Source organism: Polyodon spathula, unplaced genomic scaffold, assembly GCF_017654505.1.
Source record: "Polyodon spathula isolate WHYD16114869_AA unplaced genomic scaffold, ASM1765450v1 scaffolds_1213, whole genome shotgun sequence".
In the NCBI taxonomy this organism is placed as follows: Eukaryota; Metazoa; Chordata; class Actinopteri; order Acipenseriformes; family Polyodontidae; genus Polyodon; species Polyodon spathula.
In genome coordinates this window covers 47,383-63,513 of record NW_024472696.1, presented here as the reverse complement: position 1 = coordinate 63,513, position 16,131 = coordinate 47,383, and the positions used below count along the sequence as shown (strand labels likewise).

Genomic DNA, 16,131 nt, shown 5'->3' with positions numbered 1-16,131 from the left:
TGAACACCATTCTAAAGCAGGCCGTGGTGAGAAGCTGCTGGGTACTGACCTGTGTGGACTCCACTGTCCCCTTGGTTGGTTGCGGAGGATTGGGGGTGGGTGAGGGGAGCCTGCCCCCCACCCCCCAGGAGAATGCAGGACGGGGGAGGGGGCTGGCCGCGCTTCAGCAGGACTTTGTGGTCCTGCTGGCAGCGGAATCTCGGGGGCACCTCCCTGGGCATGTAGCGCTGCGCCGAGGCGCTGGGCGGCTGTCCGTTCGGCACCGCCACCCTCTTGGCATTGTTGCCACCGTTGGCGGGTGGCGCGGGGCTGCTGCCAACAGGGCTGGCGGCCGGCGGCTGGGCGGGGCCCGGCTTTGTCACCTCGGGCACTGGAAGGGAGAACATTAGGGTTTTAATTTCATTTTTTTTGTGCCCATTTGTTTTATCCCCAATTTAGTTCCCTCACCACAGCAATTCCCCACACGGCTCAGGAGAGCAAAGGGTTCAGTAGACAGCCTTAGAGCCTAGGCAGAGTCATACTGCAAAACACCAAACTCCTTTGTTCTAAATAAAAGAGTGCCAGATACAAATTTAGGTATGAAAGAAGACACACACACACAAGGCAACAGTCTTATAGACTATTCCAAAAATTAACAAGACCTACCTTTGGTTTTTTGTTCTGCAACCTGGAGAAAAGGAGAGACAAAAAGGCAGGTCAAGCATTTGATTGAAGGCAGGGGTGTGTAATTTTTAAATGAAACTTCTTGTCCAATGGACAAAACGCTAGGAAAAAATCTACTTGTCCTTGTGGCAAAATTGTTTGCAGGGCGTATTTGTAGAGGTGATGCAGTGCAACACAGCACAGTTCACAGAAGAGCTCTATTTGTGCTGGGTTGCTTGTTTGGCAACCTTAAATAATACCTGGCTCTACATAACGATGTGTATAGCACAGGTAAACCACGGTGTTCAGTCCCGAAAGAAGAATACTAATAAATGACCCACACTTTATACACACACGATCACAAGTGCAATAGTGAGTGCTCCTAGTGCAAGTGGTGAGTTAATACAATAATCTGTGGCAACAGTAGTGCAGTGTAGTCCAGGTTTGATTGCTCAGCCACATCCCCCAATATACCTTCAGTCACATCCCCATTGGTAGCGAGTGCAATCACGTCTCCCCCAGTCCATGACTGACACACCACCTACTGCAGTAAGGTGCTGACTTCAAGTATTGTGGACCCTGGAATGAACTGGCAAACCATCCAGTCCTGGGCACACTGTTCCTGTTATACCGTGCTCCCACAGGTCGTGAGGGAGATTGTTGATTCTGATTCATTCGCTCCGTCAGAGTCCTTCTTAAAAATCTACTTGCCCCCTCCCCGCCGCACAACACACTCAAAAAAGTACAATATAACTTGTAGGATTTTGGTTTTATTTAACTGAGAACAGAATCAAATCAATAGATCTAGCCTTGTAGCATGACTTGTTCAATGAACTCTTCAAGATACACAAAAGGTTCCCTGTGACCCTTCCTGACAAAAGTGGTAACACACTTTAAGGAAATGTTCCTTTCAGTCAGTTTGGAACACATTTGCTAGTAAATTAAAATAACATACTAAGAGTAACTTGGAGTTATCCAAATATAAAAATAACTTCCGTCTCCCCCCACTCACTCTTCTCTAAGCTGAATGTACAGGTGTTTCAGTTTGTTGCATGACAAGACACAAAATCACTGCCAACTATTTCTGCCGTTTTGTGGAATTCAGATTTTTGACGGTTTTCAATTTCACTGCATTTTTTTTTTTTTACTGCTTTTCTACCAAAATGCATGCAACATTTATAGTAGGCTCCTTCAAACTGCAAAGACAAAATGTTTCTAGATGGATATATATTTATTTTTTTTTTAAAACTACGTACAACATTTTACACTATTTTTCCTCATCTAACATCTTGGCTAATGTTATATTTTTGTAGTCACCTTACTTATACCTTATATATTTATAGTCACCTTACTAGATTGCTGCATTTAAATGTCAGGTTCCTCCTGTACTAAGAAAGCAGTATCATTTATTTGCTAAATTCAAAAAATGCAAATATTACCTCAAGTTTAAAGATTAGTCTGTGCCTTGCCAGAGGCTCTAAGGGCTGCCATTTCTGGGTTTCTTTGTAACCAATAGAAAATCGGCTTTTTTTCACAGCCAACCAAGTTATAGGGGTGGGACGTAAACACTTAATGTTTGTGTAGGTGCTAGACTCTCGCAATTTCGTTTTCAGAAACTTGCGTGGCTCTGTAAAAATATCCCTTTGTTTTTCTAGCAACAGAACAAACACAGGAAAAATAAATAAAAAACGAATTTGTCCAAACGGGCAAAGAATAAACGGCGAATCTTGTTGTCCCGGGCAGTATGAATTGCACATCCTGCAAGGCACATCAACAACACACACCCACAGGCCTTTGATTCGAGCACCTTCTCTCTCAGGAGGTGAGGGAGCAGTTCAGTCTCCATGCCTCAAGCCTGCCCTGGACTGGAGGGAGCACCCTTTCTCTTAGGGGTGAGGGAGGAAGCAGTTCAGTTTAAGAACTGAAATGAAAACAATCAAATGGAGGACGGTTGCAGGATTGTCTGCTTCTGTTCAAGCTCAGGTCAGAGGAGAGCTTTATAAACAAGCAGCCACCAAGCGATCGCTCCCCATTGTGCGGAAAAACCACGCTCTCCCTCGAAGGAACATGCAAGCAAGTGTGCAGGGACTCTGTCACGTGTGCAACGCTTTTACACTCTTTGGTTCTAAGTAGAGCCCCGGCAAATTCACAAATCATGCATTTCATGGAAATAGTGTATTTGACCGCCTACTGTGAAAAATATGCATTTTATTTTCCTAACAGTATTTCACATTACTCTTCACTTCATACTTATCACGTAGAAGCAGCGCTACAGTGGCTGCACATGGTACTGCTTCAATGCCATGCATTTGGTTTCTACAGCAAGGGGGTCAAACAAATACAGTTTTTGATTGGTGAATTCCTCATACTGTACAATGACATTTCTACATACTGCTAGAAACGCAGAGTGTGTACAAATGAAAACACAAAACACTTTGGTTTTGTCATTTCAGATTTGCAGTTAACGTTTCTGCCGGGTTTAATATTTTGGGATTAAAGGCAGGAAAATAGGCTATGGAAATGCCTAAGTCATTTTACGTCACGTGTCAATATAAGGTTTACAAAACACAAACGTTGCTGAATTTGTCATTCAAGGTTGTTTTTTAAAAAAAAAAAAAACTGTCTGCTTTTTACATTTTTTTTGCAGCTAACAGACCAGTATAAATGGATACTGTATAAATGGATACTGAAATGGGAGAAGGAATCTATGAAAAAGACCTAGGAGTTTTTGTTGACTCAGAAATGTCTTCATCTAGACAATGTGGGGAAGCTATAAAAAAAAAGGCTAACAAGATGCTCGGATACATTGTGAAACAACTCCCCAGCAATGTTGTTGAAGCCGACACCCTGGGATCCTTCAAGAAGCTGCTTGATGAGATTCTGGGATCAATAAGCTACTAACAACCAAACGAGCAAGATGGGCCGAATGGCCTCCTCTCGTTTGTAAACTTAAATGTTTCAGCCTTGGTTTTTAGTTGTTCTTGATGAACTATCAATGCTAGCGCATTTTAGGCAACTTACATCAGTAGAATATAATGCAAATAGGAAATGTGTTTTCTGACAAGTTTTTTTTTTTTTTAAATAAAAAATGGCAGTTTGTGAAATTCATTCGGTATTTTCTTGATTGTCATTCGTGAATTTCTTTTAAAAAACGCCGTCAGTTTTCCAGCCCCTAGTTATAGCCGCTCTGCCTTTAATGGCCTGGACTCCTGTACTGCTGCTGAAACTGAACTGCCCTTTAAGAGAATGCTACCCAATGCTTTGAAACAGGGTTCCCAACCTTTCCTCGAATCGCACCCCACCTTAGCAAATTTACTGTTTCATTTTGGACATTTTTTTGTTTTGCATTTTATAGACAGTATGTGTCGACTTGTATAGGGTGAGGACAAGAGGCAGAGAAAACTATAAAAAAACGCTTCCAGCCTCGTACTAGTGGGAGGAGACTGAACGCAGTAGCGAACGAGAGAGAGCAGAATTACATACAGACTACAACATTGAGACAGGACTTAACTGCTAAAAATGTACTGCTGGACTTTAAGGTGGAATATAAGGAAAGCTGCCTGTCAGATTGGAAAGGTGGGGGATGGAAAGCATCTGGTTATCATGAAAAACAGGGTTAGTAGAAAGGATAACCTTCGTTCTTGCCTCTGAAAAAATTATACAGGCTTTAGATACTGAAAATGCTTGCAATCGCCTCCCCTAAACGGGTGAATGAAATGCAAGCAAGAAAGCTGCTGAAAGACAAAAATTTGAGCTCGGCTGAGTGCATGGGCTCCAATGGAGGATTCATCAGTACATTAAGCACCACATTCAACCTCCAGCGAGGACTATATCCTTCACCGGTGGCCTAAGCTGCAGAGTGCCTTTCAAAAGTTGTCCTGCCAGGAAACTAGTTCCTGGGGAGACCGAATCAATTTTTAAATGGCACACCAAAATGGCTGCCAAATAAACCATTATAAGTAGAGGGGGGGTTTCCCCTCATCAAAAAGATCCAGTGCATCTACTCCCAGAGGCCTCCCGCCTCCCTCTATGGAGAACTACAGGGGACAGTGTGTAGACTCACAAGAGAAAAAGATTCTGCTCTCCTGAATCTCTCCGAAATGAGGCTCACGACCTCAGGATGGCGTCTCCATTCTGCATCACTGGGGACCCCACCTCAAGAGGAGGTTCGCAGCCCAATTGATCACCACGGGCAGGAGAACCGCCTGGACTGGGAAAAGGTTCCGTTATGCCCACAGCAGAAGCTTGTGGGCGGCACGGTAGAGGACTGGGTGACCGCAAACCACCCTGGTGGTTGATATTGAACAAAATCCTAGGGCTGCTGCTTCGTCCGAGGCGCAGCCCACGCCTGTTGCCTGGGCACAGAGCGCTTGAAAGCACGCCTGTCTCCGTGGAAAGCAGGTGCAGGCTGTCTCTGGGAGGGTCCATCAGAAGCCGCTCGCTGCGTCAGTTTCTGGTGAAACTGGGGCTCAGGGTGCCACTGCGCTGCAGGCTTACGAGGTGGAGGCAGGCGCTTCGGGAGAGGGAGCACCAGTTGTTTGGTGGACTCCCGTGTGACTTGGGGCGACCGGAGCAGCCAAACAGTGCTGTTTAGCCTCAGTCAAGCACAGGCCGCAGCTGTATTTGGACTGCAGCTCAAAACAGAAGACACAGGTGGACCTGAGGGGCAGCGAAGGCAAACGTAGGCTTGTCATCATAAATAAGAGGGCCTCTATTCTTTCGCCGCAGAGCAGGGTACCTGCAGGGCTGTAGCAGCCCGCTGCATCAGGAGACAGAAGCGCCGACGATAGAGAGAGCTGTGCCACCGCAACACTGTCTGATTGCGCATCATCAGGTGAGAGCCGTGCGTCTTGATCGTCAGCCAACGACAGACAACATATCACCCTCCAGATCACAAGCCTGTCTGCAAAGGTGCAGGTGGGGCAGGAGGAATGGGAACCGGTGGTATGGGTGGGGCTGAACGCTCTTGCAGCATTCCCTGGAATGACAGGCCACTCGACTCTCAAGTGATCCGAATACAGAGTGCATGCTTCAGCACACACTGCAGTGCACCACTAACTACTCAAGCAAAACAAACATTACATCAATCCTGTTTCAGTATAAACCAACACATCCAGTACTGAACCATCCCTACAGAATACATTCAGGTTTTCATGACCGGCAACAGCAAACTGATCTATTTAATTATTATAAATTCTGCATGAACAGGAAGGAGAGACTCACCTTCTGAGCGGCTTCTTTCTTCTTCTTATCGTCTTTCTTCCTTTTCTTGTCTTCCATGAACTGCTGCTCCCTGCACGGCTGTTTCTCTCTGCAAGAGGAAGGGAAAAGGAAGCCCGGGAGTCATCATGAGCAACCTTCACTTCCACCCTTCACTTCATAACACAGCGGCGCTCGCGAAACACCTTGAAACTCAACGAGGAGCGCTGATCTTAACTCTAATGCAAATGAAACAGTGTATGAACGAACTGGATGCTGGCACAAACCAAAACAAACAACGATGTTGCGTTTGACCGCTTATTTATGCCAAACCAACAGACATTCATACTTAAATAGGTTTGATTCTTTATTTTACGTGTGGTTTCTCTGCTGTGCAAGTAACGCAGTGTATAGACACATTAGAATGAGACAGTTTTGGCAATATATGCAACATGAAAAAGGTCATTTAAAACAAAATAAGAGCAAGGCCTTTTTATTAAGATTCCAAAAGCACTAGCCAAACAGACTCCTGTACCATTCAATACCAATACACTGTAAAATGACATTCACACGGGATATTAAAGAAATGATCTCCAGCACAACTAATTCATCTGAACTCAGTTTTATCAATACACGACTATGAACTATTATGCAAATATTGCATAAGTAACAAAATATGATACAGGCACACACGGGCAAAACCTCGACTTATAGGGCTTGACATTAACTTTTCCGTCCACTCACCATCAGGGCTAACGGAAGGAGTAATCCACCAGCCCCAGACATTTCTACTGGCCCAGTATAATGTGTATTGATAGTTCACCACAAATGCAGGGTTTGTGTTTCAATGTGTGCTTAAAATACTAAAAGCGAAGAGAGAAATTGCAAGAACAAGCAACTACTGGAACATGTACAAACGACATTAACTGTGACCACTGAACAAGTCAAAGAGTCTGAAAACAAATCCAAGCGTGGGACTCATTTCCAAGCATGCGCCCCCTTGACTGCTAGCTTGAAAACGTGCTGTGTCACGAGACAGAAAAACTCTCGATTCATTTGAGCCAGCTAACCTTGTTGAAAATACCATCAACTACACCTGTTTTTTTTTTTAAATAGTAAAGATCCTGAAGGATCCCAGGGTGTCAGCTTCAACAGCATTACAACATACAGTTTCAACATTGAAACCGAAACGACCAAACCTGGAAGGAAGTGGTGCGCCAGTTTGATGACATTATCCAGAGCTCAGAGTCAGAAAACCTCAACAACTTTCACACACAAGAGCCAAGGCAATGGCAAACCCTACTATACTGGAGCAATGGGTTACAAACGCACTGAACGAAAACAACGTCCATGACAAACACCACAACATATCTAATGCAGATGAAACTGGCTTCATGACACACTCTGCATCCGACAAAATCCAGGCTCCAAGGAGGAGTCAAAAAAATGTCTACCAAATCCCTGGGGGTAGTGGAAGAGAACAAATAACAGTATGTGTGTCTGACGGCTGGGAAAGTCTTACAACATATACAAAAGGTAAACACCTCTACAGCACATGGGGTCAGAATGGTCCGCAATTAGCAAGGTATGCTGTGTCTGATCATGGCTGGACGGAGAGGTCACTGAAGGTTATTCTGAAAATCTGTTTTTGACAGTCCTCCAAGGTGTCCGATATGAAGTTTCCTAGTCCTTATTTTTGATGAACATGCTTCACATGTCTCTTTAAAAAATATGCTCCTCCTGGGGCTCCCATCTCACCTAACTCATCTTTTACAGCCCCTTGACAAAGCTGCGTTTGGAGAGGTAAAGTTACAGGGGAGGAAGAAGCTACGATGTCATGCATGTGTCAGAAAATCAGAAAGATTTTCAATCCAAGCTGAAGGATGTGCATGATGTGGCTTTAGTCACACAATTTGATAAGTGAAATCTGTTTATTTATAAAAAAATAAAAAAATGCAGTAATATGCAGTAGCATGTTCTCATATTTTAAAAATTATTCTGAATTGCAACCTTTACAAAAAAAGGAAAACAAATAAACACTGGGCTTAACTGGAACAGACGTGGGCTTAAATGGTACATGATGTCCTCATTACAACCAATGCAGATTTAGCTCAGGTTTTTGAAAGTTATTTATATAGTCATGAAACTGCAAATTAAAAGATTAATCTTTCATTTAAGCTACTCAACTAGCAGAAAATCTTAGCTAAATATCTAAAAAAAAAAAAAAAAAGGGTTCAAACTAGATTTGGCGGGCTTAAAAAGGTGCACTTACCCTGTCTACAGGAAATAAAGTACAGCACATAAATGAACTTTCAAACTGTGCCTGTTGCTACTGCAACTCAAATCAAGACTGTAAAAAGCTGCTGTAGACACACAGAAACCATGAACTACTGGAGGCTTTATGCTATGGGCCTACACATTATATATATATACTGTTAGTGCTTTTACACAAAAGTTAAATCACAAAGCACTGCACAGTACATAACAGGAAAAAAAAAAAAAAAAAAAACACAATCCATTTGTACAGCATGTCACACAATTTAAATAACAGCACAAACAAAGCAATTTTAAAAGTTGCATTAAAACCCACCAAGATAAGAAAGCCATTAAAAAAAAAAAAAAAGTGTTTGAAAACTATATTGGACCCTGACAAATGAAGGCAGAGCATTCCACAATTTAGAAACTCTACCCTGCCTCCCGTGTTGCTTTTGTTGACCCCGGCCAAAACGGGGGTAATATATGTTCACTTTTCCTGGTTTTAGTCAGAATTCTACAGGCAGTATTCTGAACAAGCTGCAACCGGGATACCACACGTTTTGTGCCACCAGAAAAAAGTGCATGAGAATAATCAATTCTAGATTAAACAAAGGCATGCATTAGTCTCTCAGCATCAGATACTGAAATAATTGGTCTAAGTTTAGCTAGATTTCTCAAATGGTAAAAAGAATAACCTAGAATGGAGCCTTGTGGAACACCACAGACAACTTCTGATAATGCAGATTTTACCTCCCCAAGAGAGACAAACTGAAACCTATCAATCAGAAAGATAAGATTTGAACCAGGATAGGAGGCGGCCAGAAAGTCCCACTGTGTTCAAGACGATTCAGTAGGATGGAATGGTCTACAGTATCAGAAGGCAATAAAAATTCTCATTATAAATATCATGGGGGAGATACTGAAATTGAAGGAATCTATGAAAAAGACCTAGGAGTTTATGCTGACTCAGAAATGTCTTCATCTTGACAATGTGGGGAAGCTAAAAAAGCCCAACAAGATGCTTGCATATACAGTGAAAAGTACTGAATTTAAAATTAAGTAATGTTAAAACTTTACAATGCATTAGTAAGACCTCAACTTGAATATTGTGTTCAGTTCTGGTCACCTCGCTACAAAAAGGATATTGCTGCTCTAGAAAGAGTGCAATGAAGAGCGACCAGGATTACTCTGGGTTTAAACGGCATGTCATATGCAGACAGGCTAAAAGAATTGAATCTATTCAGTCGAACAAAGTCTACACAGCGATCTCATTCAAAATTCTAAAAAGGTATTGACAACGGTTGACACAAGGGACTTTGACCAGAAAAAAGAAACAAGGACCAGGGGTCACAAATGGAGATTAAAGGGGCATTGAGAACAGAAAATAGGAGGCACTTTTTTTTTTTTTTTTTACACAGAGAATCATGGGAATCTGAAACCAACTCCCCAGTAATGTTGTTGAAGCTGACACCCTGGGATCCTTCAAGAAGCTGCTTGATGAGATTCTGGGATCAATAAGCTACTAACAACCAAACGAGCAAGATGGGTCGAATGGCCTCCTCTCGTTTGTAAACTTTATGTTCTTATGATCTAGAAGATTTAAAAACCGATCTTAAGCTCGAGTCAGAGCTTACCAGCAGATCGTTCACAACTCTGACGAGGGCCATCTCGGTGCTGTGTGCAGCACGAAAACCAGACTGAAACTTCGAAAATACCATTAGGAGTTAGACATTTTTGTAATTGAATTGCAACAACTCTCTCCAGAACCTTATCTGGTAAGGAGAAATGGTAGGCTGGTGACAGGCCTATAGTTATTGAAGACTTTAGGGTCCAAATTGTGTTTAAGCACTGGCTTTACCACAGCTACCTTAAGAGCTGAGGAAACCATACCAGAGGAAAGGGAACCATTTATAATTTTTAAAATGTGGGTATTAATAACACCAAGAGCATCTTAACAGTTTTGTAGGAATAGGATTAAGAGAACATGCATTAGCTCTCATATGTTGAACTAGCTCTGTCAGTTCCAGTAAGGAAATCAAAGAAAAAGCCCTCATAATAGCCTTAATAGGTGTACTGTCCTTAATAGAAGGCGTCTGTCGAAATCTCATTTCCGACGTCACGGGTAGGGCTATTAGGGGAAGGATTCATTAATGTATCTAGGGTAGTGAAAAGAAATCTAGGACTATTTATTTGTTTCAATTAATATGATGATCTAGCCAACACCAGAGCTCATCTACACACTTAACCAGGTGGCCCTTCCATGCGATAATGAACATGCAGTTTAGAATCCCTCCATCTCTGTTCTAGTTCACAACCCTCACACTTCATCTTACGAGTTGTATCATTAAACCACGTTGAGTATTTTTTTTTTAAGACACTGAGTTTTGACTGGCACTACAGTATCTAAGATACCAGTCAAGGTGGTGTTGTTGGTATTAACCAGCTCATCTACTGATGAGGACTTGAGTGGTAATGAGCTCAAGACATCAGAAAGCTCAACAGCAGTTGAATGAATTACCTGGGATTTAAATGTACGGTCCACAGTCTTTGTAGATACTGGCAGATTCACCTCAAAAAGAACGGCAAGATGATCAGAAATAGTAAAGTCTAGGGTTATGATGTTCTTAACAGCCAAACCACGAGACAATTACCAGATCTACAGCATGGCCACGATTATGCGTACGACCTTTGACATGCAGGATATAATCTAAGGAATCCAGTAGCCTCAAAAACTCCAAAGACTCAATGTCAACATGAAGGTTAAAATCACCCAATAAAAGAATCAGATCATATTTGTCAATATAGATATAGCGGAAATTCAGTCAGAAATAGCAGGTTTGACTTAGGTGGTCTATAAATAATTACAATATGAACAGGTAATGGACCGTTTAATGTCAAGGTTAAAACTTCAAAAGATGATAACCTTCAACAATTTCCTGTTTGATTCTAAGTTCACTACAGAAAACAGAAGCAAGCGCACCTCCCAGCCCAGCAGAGCCAGCTTTCAGGAAAATGAACAGTCAGGTGCAGGGAGCAAAATAACAGACTGCACCATCAGCAATTGCCACAATCCCTCTCAAATTTAAAATTTTTTTTAAAAAAAAGCAGCTTACTGCAAAAGTTGCTTGTATGCCTGGCCATCATTGCCGCCGGTGTCCCTCAGCACATCCCACCCGTTCACAGACTCGAGAAGCATCAGCGGGCCCGTTCTATCACGATTCAACAGAATTCCATCTAATCTCATCCTGCGAGAAAATTACTCATCGCAATAAATGTATTATTGTTGCCATTCTTTTAACTACACACCTCCCTGCACTAAGCCACGAGGAAGACGTACTGTATCATTGGTTAACGACGGGCAAACAGAGGGAGGGGCGCTTTTACACTGAGCTCAACACGACCGTACCTCCGGGAATTTTCAATCACATGTGTTCACTGGCAATGTCAAAACTCAAAAACTCCAGGTTTCTTTTTTGTATTAGTTCCTACCTGTCATGTGGCATCACTGTCATTGGATATTCTCCTAATGTCCAGCATGCTTTTTGGTCACATGACTAGTCTGTTTCTACTTGAAGCTGAATCTAGCATGGAGGTGGAGCCATGCAAGCGAAGAGTGATAATTTGGGCTGAAAACAACATGGTTGACTATTGAGACGATCGCAAATGGCATGCAACCAATTTAAACTGTGGAGGATACCAGATTCAACTTTAATGCCTTTTGTCGGGCCAATTACAGAAGATTGTGTTGATTTTTTTTTTTTTGCTATTCTGAGACTCAAGCGATTTTTCCTTTAAAACCTAAGATCCCATTTTCTGCTCCTATTTTATTTTTTGGTCTGTTTTTCAGATAAGTACAAACTATTGCAATTAGTAATTTTTTAAACTGAATATTGACTCTTTGAATTAACCTGTTACTGTACCTGGAATAGTCAGTGTGAACACAACTAGTTCTTATATCACACAGCAAGCAGAACACATTAGCGATTTGGATTTTAGCCGTTTGAATAATTAGACTGCATAACATTTCTGTAATAATGCAATTAATGCTCTCGCCATCCAATCAAAACAGACCATTATCATACCCCGATGCTATCATGTTTTCATACTGCTGCACTATTTTTAGACATTCATATATAGCGCTTAATTTAGTAATTTATCTGAATTTAGTTATTTTTTTCTTTCAAACTTCTTAATGGGCTTTTAAATAGGCCAAGCCTTGATTTTTCAAGTGCAAACAAGATCGCAACATGTTAATAAGCGACTAGTCTCTATTAAAGCTATAATGAACAATAAAGCGTGTTGCTGGACACACAATCGTTATGAGGAGTAACTGTACAGTATTTAAATTAATAAAAGATGAGTCGCTTCGGCATTTAAATGAAAAATTAACAACATTTAGTTGTTTCTTAGAAAATAAAAACGGAAATTAAACCGATTTTACTGAACGCGTTTCTCAGTTGTGACTGAGATACAATAATGGAATAACAGCTAGGGCTGCTACGATTAAATCGATATTTCACATCGATTCCACTCCTCATTATATACATCAATTTAAATACTGGATATTAAGTTTATCAATGAAACTGCACCTAAAGCCCTGCCTTGCTAGTTAAAGTATTTCTGCCACAGACAAGCAGTGGGTGTGCTCTTCTCCTGCTCGTGTTAACAACAATCTGATCTGCTCGTCCCACCCTACCAGCAAATCAGTTTGGAAAATGCTTTGCAAGTACTCCCCTCTGTATTCACTGTATAAACAAACAAAAATGAACTTGACTACCGAATATTGTTAAATATTCATTATACAAATAAATAATCAGTGATGCTAAATGCAATTTTGGAGTAAGGATCAGCTAGCGAGTATACATGTCATGGTAAGTAAATCAATTTATTATAATTACTATTATGATGATGTTTTAGGCAGGGAATTCACATTGTGTTGCTTACTTGCTTTAGGCTTGTTGCGAATGTGTTTTTTTTTTCTCTCCTTACAATACCAAGGCGTAATTACCCTTCGCATTCAATTGTCGTGTTTCCAGCTTCTACTGAACTGCAATGATATTAAAATAACATCACGGGGAGGGGAATGCACCGAACATGTGTGGGGTAATCATCAATATTTACTCGAACGATTGTATTTAGTGTGCCTAATTAATCGAGTGCTATTTTGAGGCTTAACTGACAGCCCTTATCAATTGCATTTAAAGGACAGTAGAAAAGCCAATGTAAAATGCCTATTTATAGACATACATGTGGTCATTTATAGAAAGCTATTTATTTTAAAATGCTCAGGAGACCTTGCAGCTACGCACTTCCTCCTGATGTCGAGATCACACAGAGACCTGAAGCTGTATCAAAATATATTATATTAACACCTTCGGTTATGTGCTTTAACCTCCTCAGTCCCAAGACCAGAATTGAGAGAAACATGTCTACTGCTTCATCTTAAACCCCAAAATACATGAATATAAATCTGATGTCTATTGAGGTTATGTTGATAAAGACTGTACCAAAGAAAAACACTGAACAAAAATGTTTGACATTGCACTGCACTTCTGCAAACCACTGTGTGAGTGCGATGAGATATCTACAGTGGTTTGCAGAAGTACTCACACCTCTGCAAAGTTTTCTACATTTTCTTGGCACCCAGACTCCATGACACTTTCAAATTAGACTTTACATGTAGAATCCACACAAACTACTCCACATTGATAAAGATATATAAATAAATACATATATTTACAGAGAAAAAGCTATTAACCTCAGTTGCATATTCAACCCCTTTGCTACTGCAGCCCTATATCAGCTCAGGTGCATATGATTTGTTTGAAAGGTCACAAAATTAGTGAGATGGTTTCAGCCTGTGTCTACTCAAAGTGGTTTAACTTGTAGATAAACTGGTAGAGGCACAGAGCAGGAGAAGGGTACAAGAATTTCAAAAGGCGCCGATTATCCCAGTCAGCACAGTGAAGTCCATCATTAAGAAGTGGAAGATGCATCATACCACCCAGACACTACCCAGATCAGGTCGCCCTCCCAAACTGAGCAGCCGGGCAAGCAGGAAACCGGTTCAGAATGTCACTCTGAAACCAAAACGATGACCTTGAGAGATCTGCAGAGTTCTGTGTCTCAGATGGGAGTCAGTGTTCACACATCAACAATAAGCCGGTCCCTACACAAAGCTGGTCTGTATGGACGGGTGGCAAGAAAGACGCGATTATTCAAAAAGCCTCATCTTAAAGCACGTATGGAGTTTGCGAAAAAGGATGTAGATGATACTGCAGACATGCAGAAAAAAGGTTTTGTGGTTAGACGAGACAAATTTTACTTTTCGGTCTAAATTTCAAGCGTTACGTCCGGCGCAAACCCAACACTGCACATCACCATCCCAACTATCAAGCATGGTGGTGGCAGCATCATGTTATGGGGATGCCTCTCTTCAGCAGGGACTGGGAAGCTTGTCAGGATAGAGGGGAGAATGGATGGTGCAAAGTACAGGCGAATCCTTGAGGAAAACCTGTTTGAGTCAGCCAAGACTCTGAAACTGGGGAGGAAATTCACATTTCAGCAGGACCATGCCCCGAAACACAATCTATGAAATTTTCCAGTGAAGAATGGGCAAAAGTGTCACCGTCCTACTATGCAAAGCTGGTAGATACCCATCAAAAACACTCACAGAAGTATTTGCTGCAGAAGGTGCTTCTAAAAAGTACTGACTTAATGGGCTGAATACTTGCAATCAGTATATTTCACTTTGTACATTTTCTTTGCAAATTGTGCTGACATTAAGCCTCCTCCTTATATAACAGTGTTCAGTTTAACCACTACAGCTTCGAATATAAAAAGGTTTGTTTGAAAAACTGCATACATTATTTGTAATTCAACAAAATGTGACATTGGTAGGGGGTGGATACTTCTGCAAACTACTGTGTGTGTATTGTATTTATTTATTTTTATATATAATGTGATTAATATCAAAGTTAACACGTACATTCAAATGTGTACATATGTATTCTTACTAAACATTAAAAATACAAATCTAAAGATAAATACAAAGGACGATGCTATACATTAAAATCAGATAGTTTTATTTATTTGTATTGTTTTATTATACAGTGCAGTCCGTTTACAAAAATCACCGATATAAATCAACCGCATATAGTGATCAAAACCACTGGGACCAAAATCATTCCTATACTAATTATGCTAAAATACTTTGCTTGTAAGAATCAAGCCATCCGCTTATGAGAATCATTTCGGGGCAAACCAACTACATGTAATACAGGACTTGATCAAGTGCAATGACATGTACAGCCAATAAAAGCGGTTGTTGAATCTGATCACATCTCACGTGATGAGCTATGTACGCAGCATGGACAGTGCAATGATGCAGGCACTGCATTGTTTGTAATCAAACGTGACTGCACCACTGCATTGTGCGGGTATTTTTTTTGTTCTCTTGGTGAAAATGTGTTTCAATAAAGTGAATACACGTTTTTGAATACATACAGAGTACAGCAGTGTTATTGTGTGATGATATGCATGCAGACGGCGCTGGGCGGTGAAGAGGAGGGGATTGCACTGCTTTGCATCTCCGTTTAATGAGAATCTGAGAGAACAGAAAACAAGCAATTCATAGATGTTTAAATGCAGTGGTAGTCCTGGCAGTAAAATACTGTGCTGTAGTGTAATTTTAATTCAAAGGCGATTACACATAACATTGCATGGCAGTTAAACTAGGCACCCGCACGAGACGATCGCTTCTCAGGTATACTGTAGTAAAACAGGATTCTGCAGCCTTGACTAAAGACAAGTCACAACCGTGATCGTATAACCAGCTGCTTACCCACAAGGACTTGTTTTGATGTGTTGTCCTCAGTGACCGAGCACCATTGACATCTGTATACTATATTTAAGCTAACGATGGCACGCTTTTGCTAATTGTAATGCGATAGAGTGGCCGAGGACAGTGTAAATTATCAGGCTGGAGTCTTGATTTACAGTTTTAAACTGGTGTTGGTTTTATTTCTTACACTA

The 16,131-nt window shown here is 41.2% G+C and overlaps 1 protein-coding gene across 6 annotated transcripts in view; it reads right to left on the bottom strand.

Moving 5' to 3' along the window:
* Positions 1–16,131, bottom strand: part of tnrc6b (trinucleotide repeat containing adaptor 6B) — a 65,130-nt gene that overhangs the window by 27,960 nt on the left and 21,039 nt on the right. For all 6 annotated transcript variants that reach the window (XM_041242206.1, XM_041242209.1, XM_041242207.1 and 3 more), the window contains 3 exons: positions 5,866–5,953; positions 646–667; positions 50–370 (listed from right to left, as the gene is read on the bottom strand). In XM_041242206.1, coding sequence (XP_041098140.1) covers positions 50–370; positions 646–667; positions 5,866–5,953 — 431 coding nt within the window. The remainder of the gene's footprint in view (positions 1–49; positions 371–645; positions 668–5,865; positions 5,954–16,131) is intronic.